Below are 21,759 nucleotides of genomic sequence, written 5' to 3'. Positions count from 1 at the left end.
GGGCAAAATTCTAAGGGCTTACATCCTTAAAACAGCAAGACTACTGCTAGGATTTATCTCAGGGATTTATCTTTCACATGTGTAAGAGAGATGAGTGAGGACATTCCCCAAATATCATTTCTGGGAGCTGAAGATGGGAAATGAACTAAATGCCCTTCAAGGAAGTACAAAGAATTATGGTGCCTTCTGATAGGGGCTGCCCCTCAGCTTAGCACAGAGGAAGTCAGAATGTCCACAAGTGGGAGTTAAGACACCTGGGCTGGAACTCCAACCAAGCCCACTGGGCTGCTGTCTACAGGGTGTGGGCCAAGCCAAGCTACAAGTGAGTGGGAAGCAACCCTTTCTATGTACACATCCTCCTTGTGCTGGGCAAGACTCCTAGCACACCATAGGCTGTTTCCTTCCTCCGGTCTCACAGATGGGACAACTGTCCCCAAAGCCCCTGCACTACCCCTCACAGCCTCTGGGGAACTCTGGGAAGGAGGGAGGAAACTGGCAGGGACCAGAGTCCCACCCTGGACATAGAGGCAGGCATGGCTGGGCGGAGGTGGTCAGGAGGAGGAATACTGGGCCTGGGACCAATGACTAAGGCCGGTCAGACAGGGGGTGGCTGCCATGGCGGGGCCACGGGCCTCCAGGAAGGCGGTGGCGGCAGTCCTGGGCCAGTCCAAGTCTCTAGGCGGCCACCCGAGCCATGGTCACCAGGACTGAGTCATCGGAGCCAGTGTGTCAGCAGCTGGTCAGGGTGTCTCTGGGGGCCTCTCACTGCTGCCCCAACTGACCCTCTGCCTGCCTGGATCTGGGCTCCAAGGGGCTGCACGTGCCCCCACAGATCTGGCCTGGGCTCAGGACTGTCCTGATCCCCTACCCCCACAGTATGCCCCCTAGCACTGTCATTGGGAACCTCTGGCCAGGCCCAGGCCTGTACTAGACATGGGAACACAGCCCCTGCCTCCTTTGGGGTTTCCCTTGTGCCAGGGCTGATGGCCCATGGAACTGGGCAGAGTAAATGCCCCCAGAGAGACCACCAATGGCAGGATTCCCGCAATCTCCCAGGGGACCCTAGTCACTGAGCCCATTGTTCCCTGCTGGTGCCCCTACATGGGCTCCTTTCATCCAGTCCTTCATGGGGTCACCCCCCACCCAGAATATATCACAGACTGGAGGCCTTGCCTCAGGTTCAGGTTCTGCTCTGCAGAGACCCAGCACGAGGCAGGCCTGCACAATGCGGAGAGACCACAGGAAGTGCAGAGCCACAGGGCTGACGGAGCCCCATGGTGGAGGTGAAGACTCTCCTCCTCCTGCCCTCGCCCACTGCTGGCCCTGGTCTCCATAGTCAGTTTCCCAACCCTACAGGAGATCTCCAAAGCCCCGGAACAATTCTTTTCATTGGAATGTCAAAAAAAAAAAGGAAAAGGCAAGAACAAGAATTTCATGGAAACATTTCTTTGGGGTTTTGTAAAATCCTTTCCCACCCCCACATGGAGCCCAAAGCTCAGGCCAGGACAGAGTCTGCCGGTATTGCCCCTTTAACATACTGTTCTGACATGCAAATTCCCTCACTTCCCCTCAAAAAGGAGAGCACTTCCACTTCCAAAGCCAATTTTGGTTTTATTGTCCATGTGGCTCCAAGGAGCACAGCAGCACAGTGCAGCTGGTTGGCTCGTACCCCGGCTGACGTTGTACCAGGGAGTTCAGCCACTCCACCCAAGGTCCCAGGGGCATCAGTGGGGAAGATGCTGTGCTTCAGGGGGCAGAAACCCAAAGAGGGGGATGCAGGGGGGTGGGGAGAGAGACCCAGAGAGAGAAAGAGGGACAGAGATCCAGAGAGAGAGACAGAGACCTGGGTGGGGGGTGGGGAGAGACCCACAGAGAGAGTGGAATAGAGACCCAGAGAAAAAAGGGGGACAGAGACCCAGAACAGGGAAATCGGGCTCTAGGGCTCTGATGAGACTCTGGCAGCCTGCTGGACCACCTCTCCACCCTATTTCACACACCTCCCTCCCCCACCTTCTGTCCAGCCACATTAGAAACTCTGTGCCTTCCCCCTTGCATCCCCTCTGACCCTTCACAAGGCAGGCCCACTAACTAACCACCTACTGTAAGTGGTTCTTCACATACAACCTCATGAATCCCCTACCAGCCCAGGAGGACAGGACAAGTGTCCCCTTCAAGGCAGAAGACAGAGGCCCAGCACGGCCCCTAAGCCTGCTTACTACACTGCAGCCTGCTGGCTTTGCCAAGGCCATGGCTGGCTCCTGGGTGCACAGCTCCATGGGTAAGAGGTGCACCAAAGCCAGGATCTCACACACCCCACAGAGGCAGATAGCCCAGCCACTGTTGCCATGGTTGCAATATTTCACAGCTCCAAGTACTATGCTCACAGCCCAAGGATAGAGTCTCCGTGATTTGGCACCTTGCACTGGCTCAGAGCCTGCACACTCACGTCAGCGCCTCTCTCCTGGGACTGCTCTGCAAGGGTGGCTCTGCCTCCCTCATCCCCAGGAGGCAGCAAGCCCATTCCTGGGGCCATCCCTACAGAAAAGGGGCAGCTCCTCCTGAGATGCCTACAGTTAGTTCTCTGGCAGGGCTTGATCCCTGGACTTGCAGGGGAAATAGAGGAAAGCTCAGGACTTCTGGGTGGACAAGCATGGAGCCCAGGAGCAGATGAAGGTTCCCACAACACTGTCCCAGCAGGCCAGGACACCAATCCACAGGCAACAACCCAGAGGGAACAGAGACCCAGAGAGAAGGAGACAAGAGACCAGGCAAGTAGGCGAGATGGAGACTCAGAGAGAGGGGATTAGAGACAGAGAGATGGGGACAGAGATCCAGAGAGAGAGACAGAAGAACACAGACAGGGCCCCAGGTTCCATGTCCTCCAAGCCTGGAATCTCTCCACGGCATCAGCAGTTAAGTTGCCTATTTCTCCCTCCTGGTCATCATGCTGGTTATTCTCAGACATATGCAAAACTTACAATAGGCTGCCCAGCTCCATGCCAGTCTGTGCACCCTATCAGTGGATCTTTGTACATCCAGAGAGGGCAGGTGTGCCAGGCTGACAGGTGGGGGCAGAACCTAGAGCATTCCCTGCAACTTGCCCTGCCTCCTCCAAGAGCCAAAGGCTGTGGACATGGCTCAGACCCATGGCCAGACCCAGATCCTTTTCCTGCCCTAGGAGCACACTGCCCACAGAAACCCCCTCACTGAGCCCTGCAAAGGAGCCCCAGGCTACAGCGCCCCATATCCCCCAGTCTTCCTCATGGCATCACCATCTGGAGCCATCACTTACATGTAATAGCCTTCACTTCTGCCTGTCTGTGCTTGGTGGGCAGTGACAGGGTGACAGAAGAGAGGGGGTACAGGGGAGTGCCCAGCAGGAAGTACTGTGCAACTTGCTGGTTCCTGGGGCTGGCACCTCCTGAGAGCCCCATACAACAGCCTGGAAGGCTGAGGCTTGGGAGGATGGTGGGGAAGGCTGACAGGTTCTAGAACTTGCATTAACCTCAAAAGAACCTTCATGAATCCTCTTGAGGACCCTCGGGGTAAGAAAAACTGCTCCCATCCTGCCCTGCCCTGTGTGTCACCAGTTCCTGCCCTGAGGCTGACCAAAGACCCCTCGTGCACAGAGCCTGGCATAGGGTGGCCCCCTCAGTGCCAGCTCCACTGAAGACAAGCACTGCCAGCTCAATCATCTTGCCCTTCTGTGACTGTGACAGGGACAAGTGGCACAAATCCCCATGTTCCCCCAATACGCACTGGGTCAGAGTGGAGTGCTCCACAGATACCACCTGCTCTCCTGCCAGCAGTGGGGTATAACGTCAGACCTCATCACCCCCTGTCAGCATCTCCTGTTGTCCTCCACAGTCTCACAGGTGCCACTGTGAACCCAGTGCCCCTCAAACCAGACCCTCACCCCAGCCTCTGACTGATGCCCCTGGGAACCCAGGACAAGTGGGGCTCGTGTGGGACCACTAATGATGCAGAAGAGAATCATATGGGCAACACCCAGCATTCCCAGACTTGCCCAACTCTGGCCACTTCTCAAGGCTATGAAGAAAGAAAAGGACACCCAAACCCAACTTCCCTTGCCAGCATCCAGCTCTCCACCTCCATCCTTCCCTGTCCTGGTAAGTGGGAACCTATTCCATGCAGGGCTATAGGCTGGGTGGTACAGACCTGGTTCCCAGCTTATTTCTCAGTGGGCAGTATGGCAAGGGGGACACAACTATCATCACCATCTTGTAGACAAGGCAATAAGGCACAAAGGTCAGACAGAGAGGTCTAAGGCCACACAGCACACAAAAGACCTGGTTGGTGTCAGCCTCTCTGTAGCCTCAGGTGGGTGGACACCATGATCACTGAGACCGCTGGCCATGGGCACTGAGCTATGAAGTGGACATGGAACCGGACAACATGAAAGGCAGGATGTAGTTCCTTGGTGCAGGCCATGGCAAGGGTGTGCATTAGCCCACTAATCCTCTAGCCTCTGTGTGAGAGATTGCCCCACTTTTCCAGGTCACACTGGAAGAGCCTCATCGAGGCCTTTCTGACCCCCCCAACCTCATTCTATTTGTTTTCCTAACTCATTGCTCTGCCCAGCCTGTCTCCCCAAGGCTAAAACAGGAGGCTCACCAGGGCAGGATAGGGTGGATTCTGGCACCTGGCACCATGCCCGAAATGTGCTCAGAGCTGCCACACTTGTCAATTGGATGCTACATAGAGGGGAGGGATAGATGGATGGATAGGTGGGTAGATGGATGGGTGGGTGGAATGGTGGACAGGCAGGTAAATAGATGGGTGAGGTAACAGATGGATGGCTGTTAGGTGGCAGCACTGGCTAGAGCTGACTCACATATCTGCTCACTGCAGATCTCTACTGCATGCATCTGCTCGGTTCCCTCCCTCCATGTACCCTCCTGGTCCAAGTCCTGGGACTGTGTATGTTATCTTTTGACTGGGCTCAACAGGAGGCCCTCAGCAAGATTCTCTCTTGGGCATCTGGTCTCTACATTTTGCTCAGGCTGTGCCCCCTGTTGAAGGGCCAACTCCTCCTGCCCTCTCACCCTCATCCTTATACTGCACTCCCAAGTCCCCAACTCTTCCATGTTCCTCAAAGCCTTCACCTCTAAGTCTTCTCAAAGCAGGTTGCCCCATGGTCTCCCTTACCCTCAGAGCCCAGCCAAATCTCCCTACAGCTTCTCTTACCCTTCAAAGTCTAACTGGGGTCCCCATGTGACGAGTAGCAGGGGCAGACTAGTGAGCAGGTCTCAGGCCAAGGCTTTGCTTGTCCCGGGCCCACCCACTGACTCAGGGCTGATCCCAGTAACAGGCATCCCCCCACATTATCCCTACTGCACTGGGCTTGGAAATGGAGCCACCTGAATGAGCAAAACCCCTTCACTCTACAATCAGGCAAGTATGCGCATGACTACACAGCCCCAGAGCACCGTTCAGAAACCCAGTGACATTCCAGTGCTGCCAAATTCCAGTGTCTCAGAGCCCAGCCTATCTGCCTCCTCTGGCAGGACAGGTATTGAGGCCATGAAAGGAACAGTTCTGCCAAATGGTATGGCATGAATTCATGCTTAGCAGTGCCAGGCCTGACACAGGCAGATAGCCATGGGGACAGCTCAGCCAGGCCCTTCCAACAGCAGCACAAATGTAGGCATCAGAAGGGACCTGTAATGTATATCTTCATTTCAGGGGGTGCCAACATCCCTCCCCTCTTCTGATAAGGACCTCCTGTTTTCTTCAAAGAACCTCCTATTTTCCACTCTCAGACCCAGTGGTAGGGATCAGGACACACCATCCCTGGACTGGAATGGGAGACTCATGACTCAGCCTGGCCAACCAAAGCCTCCCAGCCCCACTGATTGGTCCCAGGATAGGGATGTGACCCAACCAATCCAATCAGAGCCTTCCCTGGGAATGGAGATTTGCCTTTCCCCTGATTCTGGGATGGTGGGAAGCAAGGTGGGTTCACCTTGCCCAGTCAAGAGGGAAGACAGAGCCCTGGCTGGTGTGGCTCAGTGGATTGAGAACTGGCCTGTCGGGACACATGCCTGGGATGTAGGCCAGATCCCCAGTTGGGAATGCATGTGGGAGCAACCACATATTTATGTTCCTCTCCCTCTCTTTCTCCTTCCCTTCCCCTGTCTAAAAATAAATAAAATCTTAAAAAAAAAAAAAAACAGGGAAGACAGAGATGAGAAATGGGAGTCATTGATTCTAGGAGAATCATCTGAGCACTGAATCTGAATGGACCTAAAACTAAAACACTCCCTAAACTTTTCTTTTTAATGAGAACAATTAACTCTTATTTTTTAACTGAAGACAGTGAGTTAAGTTTCTGGTGCTTATAACCAAAGTGGACCTTCAATGTCAGAAGTCTCAAATCCTGGCCTCCTTTCCACCACATTCCAGATGAGCCTCTGGAAAAACTACTGTGGAATTAACAATCCTCCAGCTGCCACCTCTCCCTGCACTGACTGCACACAGTCTTCCTACCCAGGGATTGCAGGGCAGGGAGGTGGAAGGGTGCAGGGAGGCAGGGAAGCCACACTGGGTAATCTCTGGTTGAGTAGGTGGTGGCCATACTCATTGTGAGCCCTGCCTACCTGCAATGAGACATTGGGCTCCCCAGTAAAGGTCAGTAGGCTACCCACGCCCCCCACGGCAAAAGTTCAGCAACTCTAAATGCTCAAATGCTGGAAGCATACCTAAGGCTGGAGCTGCAAGACAGCCCATGCCTTCAGCCTTGACAAGGAAAACACTACCCATCGCTTCTGCAAGTGACTCACGTACAGCATAAACATTTGTATACTCCCAACAGCCCTACCTTAGAAGCAGGCAGGCTCCAATTATCTCCCCTTGTGACAGGGAGAGGAGGGAGATGGAAAAGGCAGAGAGAGCAAGAGACGACCACATTAAGGCAAGCACACAGTTACAACTTTAGTCCTGGAAGTTTTCCACATGGAAGCTGCCTGTGGGTCTTCAGGGAGGCTCCCTTATACGCCTGTAAGCTTATGGGCACCTTGCCACCCCCTGAACTCTGCCATGAGAGAATGCCCCACTCTTAGCTCCAATTACAGAAGATTCTGAGTGATCATGTCTCTGTTTCTGCTTCCTTTGGCAGACTGCTTCCAGCTCCTAACACCCCATTGAGAGGAGAGCTCTCCGGATATCCAGCTCAGCCTGCTCCTGGTGCAGTCCATCTTTGACCTCTGTGGAATTTCACAGTTGTCATGTCAGGAAACATCTTGGGCCTCATTGGGTAACCGCCCTTGAGGCTTTAAAAGCCCCAAGGTCCACCCCTCAAGATTTCCTCCACGCTGAGCATGTTCAATTCCGGAAGCTACTTTACTTACAGGAAAGCTCTGAAATTCCCCAAAGGTGCCGGTTACTTCCTCTGGAATCACAATATTTTCTGGTGCGGCAAACTGGCACACCAAAACCTGTTTGCAGAGGAGGAATGCTAGGGAGGATTTGTCCTGCGCATCCCGAGCAGCCCTCTCTGGAGAGATCATCCCAAGCAGCCCTCTCTGGAAAGACCAGGGACAGGCCAGCAGGGGGAGGGGGGAGAAGGGACTGGAGACCCAGGGTTAGCATGTGTTAAGAGCTCATCTGCACAGCTGCTAGCTGCTACCACAAGAAAAGGGGGATCTTCCAGTAGAAACCTGGAGGGCGGCCTCCACTTCGTACTGCAGGCAGCTGCACAGGGAGAGTAGCCAGCTGTTTCCGTATTCAACACACAGCATTAAGATCCTACACAAAGCACACCTGCCAAAAGGTACTATTCACTGGCTTCCCTCAAATAGGGATGATTCACTGACAACATGCCTGGGAATGTGTTTCTCTTCCCAGATCCTGACATGAAATAAAGGGAGGAAGACGAGGGTGACCCTCACCCAGCCAAGCCACGAAGTACTCTTTCAGAAGCCTCAGTCAAGCCAGCAACCCTGCCAAACTCCATCACAGATGGTTCATGAAGTACTCACTGGATGGAGTCAGAGCCTCCATGATGAAGCCCTGCCTTTGGTGAGCACACATTCTTGGGGGCATGGGTCCTTAGCACAGAGAATGTTCCATGAACGTAGGGCAGGGGGTGGGCTGTGGGCCATGGTGGGCAGTGGGCTATGGTAGATAGAGCAGTCAGGCCCCAAGGAGGCAACACTGGGGTTATGTGAAGCTCTGGGACAGGACACTCCAGGGGGAGTTGGGTTAAAGGCCCAGGAGGGGTGCTGGCCCAAGAGGAGGGCAGGGTGGTGGAAGCTGGGAGGCCTGGCAGGTGGGCCAAGGGGGGTCACATGAAGATATGGATTTTGTTCTGAGAGTGAAAAGGCCCCTGGCAGGTGTCAGGTGGGAGAAATGAGAAAACGATGTGGGCTGATGCCCGCCTTGGGAGATCCCGCCAGAATGGGGAGACAGTAGTGCAGAGTCCAAAGGAGGAAGAGAGGTGGGAGAAGCTGCCAGGCCAGGATGTGGCTAACAGAGAGAAGGAAAGAGCAAATAAGAGTGTGCATGGTGCATATGGACTCTCAAGGAGAAGCTCAGAGTCCATAGGTGGGTGGAATCAAATTGGGGAGACTGCCTAGAGTGGCTATGACTAGTCCAAGCCCTTTTCCTGGGAGGAGGGACATTCCTGGGACCAAGAACTGCTGGCTGGAAGACCTGAGGCCCTTGAGCAAAGAGAGGCATGGGGGCTTTCTGGAACAGAGATGGCCAGCAACCCTTGGAGGTGGGATGTCCACCTCTGCCCCTCCCAGCTCTCTATGGGATGCTGGCGGGCAGAGCAGCCTTTCAGGCCAAGTGAGGCCTGGTCCTCCCCTGCCGGCCCACCTACCCACAGATCCTCACCCAGCATGCATTCCTAGATCCATGGCAGAAACCTGAGAGCAGGCGACTCCCTGTCCAGCTGCCAACACTGGTCAGCACATAGCACAAGTTCAACCTTGAATCTTTCCCAAACCTGTGCCCTCCCCACAGCCCCAGGGTTGGTCCAGGCCCCATCCTCTCCTGCCAGAGTGATCCTTCCAAAACACAAATCTGACCTAGGTGTCCCTCTCACCCAAATCCTGACCTCCCAGTCTCCCACCTCAACCCTCCTACCCACTCTTCTCTGACTCTCAACCCTGAAGAGGTTGTCTCCTCCACCTTCAGAACATACACACACCACTTGCCAGCACCCAGAGAACAGTCCACCTCACTCGACCCCCTTCCCCTGAGCCAATGACACTAGCCTTCAGATAACACAAACCTTCAGACTTGGCTCAACCTCACTCCTGCGGAGGCTCTCAGACCCTTTCTGAGAAGGCAGGAACTTCCCATTTGGCCTCAGGATCATTTATGGCACCCATGGGGTAATGACTGCACCAATGTTTCACTAACTCCCTGCTGGCACATAGGACCTCCAAGGGCAGCACTGTCCCCCCCACCCACCCCTCCTAGCAAGCCTAGCATCAAACAGGGGCAGGTATACAGGAAGCATGTGACAACCACCAAGGGTAGAGCAAGATGTGAATTCCATCTACATGTGGATGAATTGTTTCTGTCTGGGCCCTTCCCTGCGCCACTCTCTCTCCTTCCACTTCCTTCCTCCTTCTCCAGAGCCATCAACCCCAAGTCTGAAACATGCCCAAGACCAAAGGGAGGGAGTGCAGAGGAGGCCCCATCTTTAAAGGGTCTGGGAGGGAGGAGGGATTCAGGCATAAAACCTGCACCCTGGCCTTGCTGAGCTCTCCCCTATGGATAGGCAATCAAAAATAACTGCTGTTAAGGAAAGTGAATAATACACTGGTGGGCTCCCTGGAGATGGCACAATGATAGCAGAAGCTAATAAAACCTCCCTACCCTAGTAACTAGGTCCAAAGATAAGAAGGAGTCCCCGGTTGGGGGGGGGGGCGGGTCATAGCCACCAGGTGGAAGCAGTCCAGCAATAAGACAATCGTAGTGCTCAGTTCAGGGAGAAGTGTGTAGTCTTCAGAGCAATTTCACATCTCAAGCTTGAGGGACCCTGCTGGGATCCTGCCTGCCACGTGAGGAACAGGGGGTCCCTGCGAAGGGATGAGCTGCATGACCCGGTCCTCCAGCACTACCAGCTCAGCACTTCCTCCAGCTCACCCCAGGCTCAACTGCTCATCCCAATACTCTGCCAAGACCCATCCAGCTTGTGCTCACACTCTGTTCCTAGGTGCCATCTACTCTCATGTTGCAGAAGCAGCTCAGACTTGACATGTTCCATTCTCCCACTGCCCCACCACTGTCCCTCTCATGGCCATCAATTAATAATGCCGTCATCCTCCCAAATGCTCAGGCCTATTGCCACAGACTGAATGTTTGTATCCTCCCCAAAACACATATGTTGAAACCTAACCCCTAATGTGATGGTGTTAGGCAGTACAGCCTTTGGGGGGTAATTAGGTTATAAGGTTGGAGCCCTCATGAATGGGATTAGTGACCTCATAAAAGAGACCCTAGCCCTGGCCAGGTAGCTCAGTTGGTTGGTTGGAGCACCGTCCCATACACCAAAAGATTGTGGGTTCCATCCCCAGTCAGAGCACATACTTAGGTTTCAGGTTGGATCCCTGGTCGGGGCACATGGAGGCAACTGATCGAGATTTCCCTCTCACATTGATGTTTTGCTCCCCCCACTTTCCTCTCTAAAATCAATAAGCATATGCTTGGGTGAGTTTTTTTTAAGGGACCCCAGAGAGCTCCCTAGACCCTTCTACCATATGAAGAAACAGTGAGAATACACCATTTATGCATCAGGAAGTAGCCTCACCAGACATCTTGATCTTGAACTTCTAGCCTCCAAACTTCAAGAAATAAATTTCTGTTGCTTATATGCCACCCAGTCTACAGTATTCTGTTTCAGCAGCCCAAATTGATGAAGACACTAACTTTTATCTTTTCCTCATCTGCCACACTCCATGATCCCTTCACAGCCCAAACAACACAGTAACAGAATGTTGACAGCATCAGGACCACAGGGCAATGTCGCTACCTCTGCACTAACACATGCACATGCAATGTGCTAGGTGCCCTCTAAGCATACCCTCACCTTAGCTCACTTCTTCCAAGCTACCCTGCCCTATGGGTCTGGGGTCCTATTTTTCAGATGAGGAATCTAACACACACTGGAATGCAGATGTGCCCATGGTGCACAATGAGTATGTAGGGTCATCTTGCTCATGGAAGGAGGGACCACAGACACATGAGTGTGATGAGGCCCCTGATGCTACAAATCCCCCAGAATTCCCAAGAGGAGGAATAAAGTTCCCATGTCTGAAGGGCCAAATTCCTGCCTCTCCCTACCAGCTGAAAAGAGGATGAAGCCAAAGCAATAAGAACTGTCTCAGAAGGCAAGTCACCCCCACTCCCCCATCTTTTGCACAGGCACTGGGGAACTAGACTCTTCCAGAGCCTCGAAGCTTAGTAGACACAATCTAGGGTGCAGTCAGAGAGGACTTGTTAGGAAATCTCAAACAAGCAAAGGCCACCAAGCCAGGAGCAGACACTTCAGCTGAACTGAGCCAAAACCACTCACACTGTATCCTGGCTACAAGTTTCCATGGGAACACCTGTGGGTAACATGTCCCTCACCCAGATACCCCTACCTCACCCACCAGGAGCAGCATGAGTCAGAAAATCTGGGCCCCATCCAGACACCTTTAGGGAAAATGGGCCAAGGAATAAGGATGCTCAAGGCCCACCGTCTGAAGAGCCTCCATAGAGAGAAGGCTCTTCCAGAACTCAGCCATCCAGGTAGCTCATTGTGATGGAATTTTAGCTAGGGAAGTTCAACTCAATGGAAAGCACCTCCTCCCCATCAAAACACCAAAACCTCCTCTCTCTCCAGGAACCTGGACATTGTGGAGGGCCTGAGGTGGAGCTAGGAGGGGACCTGCTGGAGGACAAATGTCTTTTGTATGGCTGAGCCTGCAGCCAGGCCCCACCCCCCTCCTCAAGTCCCGGCTGAGGCTGCCATCTCCCTCTATCCCAGAGGTTCCGCTCGGTCATTAATGACCATCTCTACTAGGCAATGGGTTTTTTGTTGATCCCTCGAGATAGGAAGGAAAGAGAATAAGCTTTTCTTTTTCACTTTCCCCCCTTGGTTGCAGAAGAGAGAAATGGGAACAAACCAGTTATATAATACCAGAGGTGGTTGGGGTGGGGGAGCACAGTCCCTTGAGAACCATTTCTCACGTTGTGGGCTGCTGGAAGGGCCAAGGGAAAGATAGGAACTGCCCCCCCACCAGGCCAAATGGCAAACCCTTCATGGGACAAAAAAGGCAGATGCAGACACCTCCTAGCAGGCTGGAAAACCCGCCTCCCAGGCAAGGTCAGCCAACCCCAGTCTGCAGCACTCCCACAAGTCTCCCCAAGAAGGCAAAGGACCACCCCATCCATAGATGTGACTTCCCCCTTGCCAGACTGCAAGCCCTAGAGAGTTTTCCCACACCTTACCCATCCCTCCTTTTCTCCTGTCCATACTTCTTGAACACTTAACTTCCTCTGCGTGGCCTCTGCTCCAGGTACACAAGACATGCTCTCCACCCTCAAGGCATTTACACGCATAAACACACCAAGTAGTTTGGGTGTTGATAACATGGTCAAGGATAAACAACAGCCTTATGATGCAGCAATTCTGGCCCTGGAGTAGAGCCCAAAGAACTGAACACAGGGGTTCAGGTGAAAGCTTATACACACACATTCATGGCAGCATTATCCAAAATAGCCAAAAGGTGGAACCAACCCCAGTGTCATCAGCTAGTGAATGGATTAACAAAATGTGGTCTGACAGAATATTATGCAACCATAAAAAGGAATGAAGTACTGATATACACTACAATATAGATGAAGCTTGAAAACATTACATGGAGTGAAAGAAGCCAGTCATAAAAAAATTCCACATTGTATGATTCTATTCATGAAACAGGTAACTTAATAGAGACAGAAAATAGAGGAGTAGTTGTTAGGGGCTGGGATAGAAGGGGAATGGTGAGTGGCTGCTAATGGAAACAGGATTTCTGCTTAGGGTTATAGAAATGTTCTGAAATTATAGAGAGGTGATGGACGCAAACAACATTGTGAATGTGCTATACACCACTGAATTGTACATTTCATTCTCTTTATTTTTGAATTGTACATTTTACATGAATGAGTTTTATGTCATATAAATTTTACAAAAAAAAAAAAAACCCTACCACACACACACATGAGGTGACTGAAGTGTTCCTGGGGCTAGCTGAATGCAGGTAATCAGGCAGGTGGCTCTGAGAGGCCATGATCTTGGAGTGTAGAAGGACAAAGATGACTAAGGCATGGGCAAGTCATTCAACAGGCCAGTCTGGCCCATTTGGAAGAAATGAAGGAAAGAATAAATAAACAATGCTTCAAAAGCCTCTATGTTTCAAAAGGCCCTTGGGAGGCTATTGTGTGCCACAATCTCCTTCAAAATCGGGTCCTCTTTCTGTATGCTCCTCTCACCATATTAGGGTTTCTTACCCTCCTCCCTACACTAGCACCACAGAAATAAGACACATACAACACACACACACACTCACATACACCCACCATCATTTGCTCCAGACAACAGTGATTTTTCACTGGGATGGATGGAAGGGGGTACATGGGCATCTCAGGGATGGTGGAGATGTCTTTTAAGAAAGTCCTTCCATTTAGAAAATATTTCTTAGGTATGACATTAAAAGCATAATTCATAAAAGAAGAACATTGAATCCCTGGCTGGTATAGCTTAATAGATTGAGCACGGGTCTGTGAACCAAAGAATTGTCGGTTCGATTCCCAGTCAGGGCACATATCTGGGTTGCAGACCATGTCCCCAGCAGAGAGTGTGCAAGAGGCAACCACACATTGATGTTTCACTTCCCCTCTTTCTCCCTCCCTTCCTTTCTCTCTAAAAATAAATAAATAAAATCTAAAAAAAATTTAAAAACAGAACATTGATAAATTACATTTTCATCAAAATAATAATTTAATTTATCTTTAAAAGATAAATTAAGAAAATGAAAAGACAAGTTGCAGACTAGGAAAAAATATTTGCAAATCATATATCTGACAAAGAACTTATAACCAGAATACATAAAGTCTTTTAAGAGACTTTATTAAATTCTTTTTTTCCTATATTCCCTTTTTTAAATATTTTATTTATTTATTTTTAGAGAGGGAAGGGAGGGAGAAAGACAGAGAGAGAGAAACATCAATGTGCGGTTGCTGGGAGCCGTGGCCTGCACCTCAAGTATGTGCCCTGACTGGGAATCGAACCTGTGATGCTTTGGTTCGCAGCCCGCACTCAATCCACTGAGCTATGCCAGCCAGGAGACTTTATTAAATTATTAAAAGTCAATAAGAAGACAACTCAACTAAAAATTAGCCCCAAAATTTGAAAAGACACTTTACCAAAAATATGAATAGATAATGAAACCATGAAAAACTGTCCAACATCATTAGTTATTGGGGAGATGCAAATTAAAACCAAAACAAGATACCAGCATACACCTAGAATTGCTAAAATTAAAAACTGGCTGCCCTGGCTGGGTAGCTCGTTGGTTAGAGTATCGTCTCAATACACCAAGCTTGTGGGTTGGATTCCCAGTTAGGGCACATATAAGAACCAACCAATGAATGCATAAATAACTGGAATAACAAATTAATGTCTGTCTCTCCCTCTCTCCCCCTCTCCTTACTCCCTCTCTCTACGAATCAATAATTTTTTTTTTTACAAAAAGGACCCCTGGACAGGTGGCTAAGTTGGTTGGAGCACTGTCCATACACCAAAAGGTCACAGGTTCGATTCCCAGTCAGCGCACATACCTAGGTTATGAGTTTGATTCCTGGTCAGGAAGCCTATGAGAGGCAATCAGTTGATGTTTTTTTTTCTCTCTCTCTTTCTCCCTGCCCCACTTCTCTCTCTCTCTAAAATCAATAAACATATTCTCGGGTGGGGATCAAAAAAAGAATAAAAGATGGAAAACTGGATTGGGTTAATGGGTATATGCTCATATTCTATAAATTTATTTTTATTGAATTTATTAGGGTGACACTGGCTAATAAAATTCTATCAGTTTCAGTGTACAATTCTTTTTTCAAAAAAGATTTTATTTATTTATTTTTAGAGTGAGGGGAAGGGAGGGAGAAAGAGAGGGAGAGAAACATCAATGTGTGGTTGCCTCTCACACACCTCCACTGAGGACCTGGCCCACAAACCAGGCATGTGCCCTGACTGGGTATCGAACTGGCGACCATTTGGTTCGCAAGCTGGCCCTCAAGCCACACCAGCCAGGGCTTGGGTGTACAATTCTGTAATACATCACCTCTATACTGTATTGTGTGTTCACCAAGTCAAGTCTCCTTCTACCATCATTTATTACCCCCTTACAAATTTATTAAAACTCAAGGAACAGTATGGTATATAATTAATTATACCTTACCCTTGCCCCAGGTTGTCCCACCCTAAGGCCCAAGGCAGACACCTAGGATTCACTCTCCCCTCTTGTCTGTTCCTGACATGCCACCTTATTCCTGGTCACCAAGCCCTGCCCAGCTACCTCCTGAATCTCTTCCCAAATCCTCTGTATCTCTAATGTTGCCCACTGGAGGCCTCCAAAGCCCAACTCATGTACCTGGGTCATCAGGCCTTTCCAGCCAGCACCAGCCTAGGTCCCCACAATGATAAATGACACCACCGCACATGAGTACTAACTTCATCATTCATCACTTTAACTGAAATGATTTGCTCCCTTAAGCTCACCAGCGAGAAAGAGCCTGAATTTTGTCCTTGGTAAACCAAGGGTGGCCAGTTGTCCTGGGGAACAGGGGTGGGGAGGTCTGGGCCCCCCTGACTCTGTGCAACGTAAAGAGGAAGGAGATCAAGCTCCCTAAGGTTGGTGTTCTTCCCGAGAGCCCAGAACAAGGCATGTAAACATCAAGTTTTATGCCAAACCGGGGGTTCAAGCACCCAGTCTCAGGATTTGGCCAAAGGGAAAGGGGACCTCCCTCTAACAGGAGAAAATGAATTCTGCCCCTTGCTCTGAGGGCAAGGCATTGCTTCAAGTCCTTTGACCTGGGGAAGGGGGAGATTTAAATCCCATTGGGATGGGAAAGAGGCACTCCAAGGATGGACACTGTGTGTGTGTGTGTGTGTGTGTGTGTGTGTGTGTTGGATCTTCAGGGTTCTCTCACCATCCTCAGGTTCCCCAAGACCCACTCCAGCCCCTCAGAACCCCTGGGACTCCAGGCCCTTTCTTGCCCATCAAGATTCACTAGGACCCCCAGGACCCCTCAGCCTCCCCTCTCAGGTTTTCCCAGGCCCCTTAGGCCTCTTTCACGTCCTTAGGTTCACTTGTGCCCCCAACAATCCCCCCCCCCAGCTTCTACAGTCCTCACCAATCTCAGGTCCCTTCAGCATACCCTCAGGACCACCTTTAGAATCCTCAGGGTCCTTTAGCACCCTCTAGGAAGCCTTGGGCCTCCGTATCAGCAAGCTCCCTTCAGTCCCCCCCTTCAGAGTCCCACCGAAAACAGCCTTAACAACCTCAAGACTGCCCATGGTCTCTGTTCAGGCCCTTTCTGCCTCCCAGACCCCTTGGCATTCCCAGTTCCCAATCAGGAGCCCCTGGGTTTCCCTTCAGACCTCCAAGCCCTCCCACGCCCCCTCATGCCCCTAGGGCCGCATGTAGACACCTCGAGGTTTTGGGGCGCCCAGCCCTCCTTCAGCTGTCCGTTCATCAGCACCTACCTGCAGTCCCCGGAAAAACCCTTGGGCAGGCCCAGTACGCTTCCCGGCCCCTCAGACCCCCAGCACTCCCCATAGGTCACCGGGGTCCTAAGACAGGTGCGAGCCCACTGCAGGCCAGGTCTCACCTGCTAGGGCGCTCCGGGCCGGGGCCCGCGCCGAAGCCAACACCACTGCCGCCGCCGCCGGACTCCGCCATCTTCCCGCTGCCGCCGCTGCCGCCGTGCGTTCGAGAGACGGGAGCCTCACGCCAGTCCAGGAGACCGAGAGTTGGGGGACGGGGGCGGGGCGTGCTCCGCGACTGAAGGGCCTGGGCAATAAATACTAGGGGCCAGACGTGAGGAGAGGGCGTGGCCTCTCGGGGAGAGGGCGGGGTCTGATGATGGGCGGGGCGGGCGAGGATGGGGCCAGCTCTCCAGAGTAGAGGAGGGGCAGGGCTTCTGGCGAGGGGTGTGATCTTGTTGAAGACCTGGCAAAGGCGGAAGATTGACGGTATTGGGACTTGGGGCAAGGCTCGGTCTATAGAGGGGCGGGGCCTAGACTGGGATAGGGCGCGACCTAGAAAGAGGTTGCAGGGTGGGGTACAAGGGCGTGGCCATTGTAGAGGCAAGAGGCAAGGGTGGGATCGGAGAGCTGCGGATGGAAGGGTACAGGAAGGGGGCTAAGGGTGAGGGTTGGCGGGAAGGTGAGGTGCAGCAAGTCTGGGGAGGGTTCTGCTCTGGAAAAGGGAAGGGACGGAGACTTGATGGAAGGTAAGGCATGGGGAAATAGTCCTCTGAGCTCTGAGAACCATTCCTCCCCTCCCAGAGTCACTCCCTCTTCAAGACCTCCCTCAGATGGGGAACTCTCATCCTGTGCCCAGGCCTCAAACTTCCAGCCCGTGTTTGAGCCAACAGGGCCTCCGTAAGCTCCCAGAGCTTTCCAGTGCACCCCCACCCCAACTTCTCCGAAAGCCTAGAACCTCAGCCCTGGGTGGGTTCAGGATCCCAGGACTTCTCTGCAGCCCTGAGCCCATTTAGTTTTTCACCCCCTAAATCGAAAAACCTTCCTTTATAGGGCCTCAAGAAAGGCCCAGGGGTCCATATGGGGCTCAGAGACCTCTGTGCAGTCAGCTCTCCTAGAAGGGGGTGAACATGAGCTGGAGACTCCAGAGGAGGAAGCAAAGGACCTCCTAAGTGTGCTCCTGCAGGTAGAATGAGACCCAACTGATCCATGTCCAGTAGAGGATCAGGCTTATAATAGGTGCCCATTCGTTTGTGTAAAAATACTCAGGAGTAGACACTGCAAGCTGACAGATACCAGGTGCTGAAGGGCCCTACTGACCTCTCCAGCACACAATAAGCACTCAATAAATGCTGAATGCATACACGCATGGGATACATGCATTCCCAACAAGCTCTGCACACTCACTCTCTCCTGCCTGTAATCAGCCACCACTCAAGCCTTTGTTCCAGATGAACCACATGCCGGCATCAAACCCTGCTCGGCTGAGACCTACAGCTCACACACCCGTCAAACACGTGGCTGCAGTCAATGGCATCCATATGCACACACACTTAATAAACACCCAGATTCAACCCACATGTCAGACACACAGACACACAGCTCAAGATCACTGGGCCCCTGGCTGTATGCATACGCATAGCACGCTGCAGATGCATGGTGCTGTGAACATACTAGGTACTCCAAGATCACACATCACAGGAAAGCCAGTGCAAAGAACCCGGTGTGAGAGTGTACCTGGAGTGTTGCCTGGCAGAGAAAAGTGAGGGACAGGATAGGTATCAATGAGGGGTGCTCTAGGTCATGAAGGGCCCCATGGACCACTATGGAGGCATTTTCCCTACGTAAAAAGAGGAGAGGGGGGTTGTTGGCAGAAGAGATGTAACCAACATGACAGTCAGGGGAAATATCTTGAATAAGGGACAATACTTAGGACAAATGATGGAGCTCATTTGAGGGTGGTGGCATGGCAGGGGAAGGGTGGAAAGTACTCCTAGCCAGGAGATACTTTGCAGGTAGTGCCAATAGGAGATGCAACAGATGGGTGTGGGAGTGAGGCAGAAGGAGGCCAGGGTTCTTCGCCTAGCCCAATTGCCTGCTATATCTGGGATGAGGTACCAGCAGATGGAGGACCTGGAGGGCCAAAGAAGATTACTGCAGACCCTCACCCAATAACAATGACCTGTGGTCTGGCAGACCCCACAAGCAGAAACACAGCAGGCAGAGTCCTGAGGTCTAGCCACCATCTGGACAACAGCTGGCGTGGCTCTCCCAGAGGCAGGGGCCTTGCCACCTGCTCCCCTGTTCTGAACCAGCTGTGGGACTTGCGGCCCCAGGTCAGAGCTCAGAAGCCTCCTTGTAACCCCCAGGTGTTGCAGAAGAGGAAATTGAGGCTTGGGGCAGGGGCAGGGGATGCCTTGTTTCCTGTAGCCTCATGCCAGGGCCTCCTCTACCTGTCTGCCCTTTGTCATTGAGCAGCCTTAGAGTGAGCTGCAGATGCTCCTAGTGCCCACTTTTGCTTCTGTATAAACTAGATAGGTCAACATCTGATAAATACTATTATCACACTGAATTCTGCATCCACTTCTTACGAGCCATGAGGTTTTGGACAGTTTACTCCAGCCCTTTATGCCTCAGTTTCTCCATCTTTAAAATGACCCTGGGCAGAGGTCAGGATGAAATAAACAACGCACTTGTGCTCAGGGCAGCTCCATTAGTAGCCCATGGCAGCTGACAGCACTCCCCTTCTCCCATACCCACCCTCTGCCCTCCAGCACTACTTGATTTTCTGCCTAACAAACTCCTTATTTGAGTTTTCCTTTTTTACATTGTGATATAATTCTCATACCATAAAATTTACCATTTTAAAGTGTACAATTCAATGGCATTTAGTGCATTCACGATATCATGCAACCATCACTTCCATGTAGTTTCAAAACATTCTATCATCCCAAAAGGAGACCCTCTCCCCATTAGCACTCACTCTCCATTCCCACTCCCCCAGTACCTGGCAACCACTGATCTGCTTTGTGTCCCTATGGGTTTACCTATTCTGAATGTTTCATATAAATGGAATAATATATGTGTCCTACTGGGTCTGGCTTATTTTATTCAACATAATATTTATGAGGTTCATCCACATTATAGCGTGTATCAGTGCTTCACTCCTTTTTATAACTACTATTCCATTGTATGGATGGACCACATTTTGTTCATTCATTGATCCGTTGAAGGACACTTGGGTTGTTTCTTCCCTTTGGCTATTGTAAATAGTGTGCTACGAACATGCATGCACATGTATTTGTTAAGCACCTGATTTTAATCCTCTGCCAGTTTTACAGATGAGAAAACTGGGTTTTGGGGGTTGTAAATCAGCATTCAAGACTGTGGATATGATTTGAGTCTGGCTTCTGCCAGACATGTGAGACCTTGGGCCTGGGGGACTACCAGGACCCCTGGCTCAGAGGAAGAGTCCCTGGAGGCTCCAGAGGCCCTGTGGCAGCACTCCATCCACACCAGCCATTACGTTATTAATAGTGATGGGGGTTGGTTTCTGGGGCTCCTCCGCTAGCCCAGAGCCCACTTTCCATGGGAATAAATCACTGGGGACTGCTTTGCCCACCTCCCATGAGGTCCTCCTGGGGTGGCTCACCTCTAGGCAGCAGTCCTGGCACTGCCTGGCTGTGGACTCTCATTGCCTCCAGCACCCCAGCTAAGGTGGGGGCCTCAAGAGCTGCCTCTGTCGCAGCCTCTCATTGAGTCTACTCCCTAAGGGCCCAGAGCCCAAAGCCCTTGCTGTGTGACTGCAGGAACCCCTCACCCTCTGTATTTGACTTTCTTCACCATCCAGGAAGGAATGTGGAACTGGCGATTCTTTTCTCAGGGACAATTAGCAGCCTATTGTGGACATTTGAGTATTTGACTCAGCCTTTTTGGAGGAGGGGCACTAATTCTTCCTGAGAGAGTGATTGAGTTCATTCCCGTTTCAGAGATGTGGAAACTGAGATCCAGAGTACCTAAGAGTTCTTGCCTAGCCAAGAGTCCCAATGATTCATTCATGCACCATGTATTTACTTAATGTGCCAGATGCTGTCCAGGGCTCTGAGTCAAGAAGAAAACAAAGTCCCTGCCCTTTAGGGAACTGACATTCCAGGGGGAGGTCAGATGGTAAGCAAGAAAAGGAGATGCATGCCAGTTTCTCCAAAAGTTCCTTATGGACCTACCCTGTGATCCAGCCATTCCATTCTGAGGTATGTGCCCAAGACAAGCGAAGGCAAGGACTACAAAGATCCTATTTCCAAATAAGGTCACATTCTGAGGTTCAAGTAGACATAAAATAAGGCAAGTAGTGACCCCATTTAACCTACTACAGGTCTTTACCAACAGAAAGAAAGACATGGTTTTATCAAAGAGGTGAACACAAATGACCATAACAGCCCTAAATTGGAAACATCTAAGGGTTCTCCAACAGGTTGATGGATGAACAGATGCCATATTCACACGATGGAATACTATGCAGCAAGGAAAAAACAAACCAGTGCTACATGCACCCCACAGGTGGGTCTCACCAACATTTAGTGAAAGAAGCGGGCATGAAGAGGACATACTGTGTGATTCCATTTATGAAAGTTCACAGACAGGCCATGCTAATCTATGTTGACAGGTTGGGACGGGGCCACCTAGTGTGGATCATCAGGGAGGGAAGTCATTGACCACAAAGAAGCATGGGGGCTTGAAGTGATGGAAATGTTCTACTCCTTGATTACGGAACAACAAAGGGGGTTACATCTGTCAAAACTCATCGAGCACTTAAAATGGTTGCATTATTGAAGTAAGTTTTGCCTCATTAAGGCTGATTTATTATTATTTTTAATATTTTTAAAGAGTTTATTTATTTTTAGAGAGGAGAAAGGAGGGAGAAAAACATTGATGTGTGAGTGAAAGATTGATCGGTTGCCTTTCGCATGCCCCCAGCTGGGGACCTGGCTCACAAC

The 21,759-nt window shown here is 51.1% G+C and overlaps 1 protein-coding gene across 2 annotated transcripts in view; it reads right to left on the bottom strand.

Annotated features, from left to right (window-relative positions):
- The window catches only part of KLHL26 (kelch like family member 26), a 29,622-nt gene extending 12,564 nt beyond the window's left edge, over positions 1-17,058 (bottom strand). For both annotated transcript variants that reach the window (XM_045853616.1, XM_045853617.1), the window contains exon 1: positions 16,891-17,058. In XM_045853616.1, coding sequence (XP_045709572.1) covers positions 16,891-16,961 — 71 coding nt within the window. In that variant the 5' untranslated portion in view covers positions 16,962-17,058. The remainder of the gene's footprint in view (positions 1-16,890) is intronic.
- Positions 17,059-21,759: the final 4,701 nt, after the last annotated feature.

This window comes from Phyllostomus hastatus, unplaced genomic scaffold (assembly GCF_019186645.2).
Source record: "Phyllostomus hastatus isolate PE091 unplaced genomic scaffold, TTU_PhHast_1.1 phas_contig_98, whole genome shotgun sequence".
NCBI classification, from domain to species: domain Eukaryota; kingdom Metazoa; phylum Chordata; class Mammalia; order Chiroptera; family Phyllostomidae; genus Phyllostomus; species Phyllostomus hastatus.
This window is presented reverse-complemented; position numbering and strand designations above follow the sequence as displayed.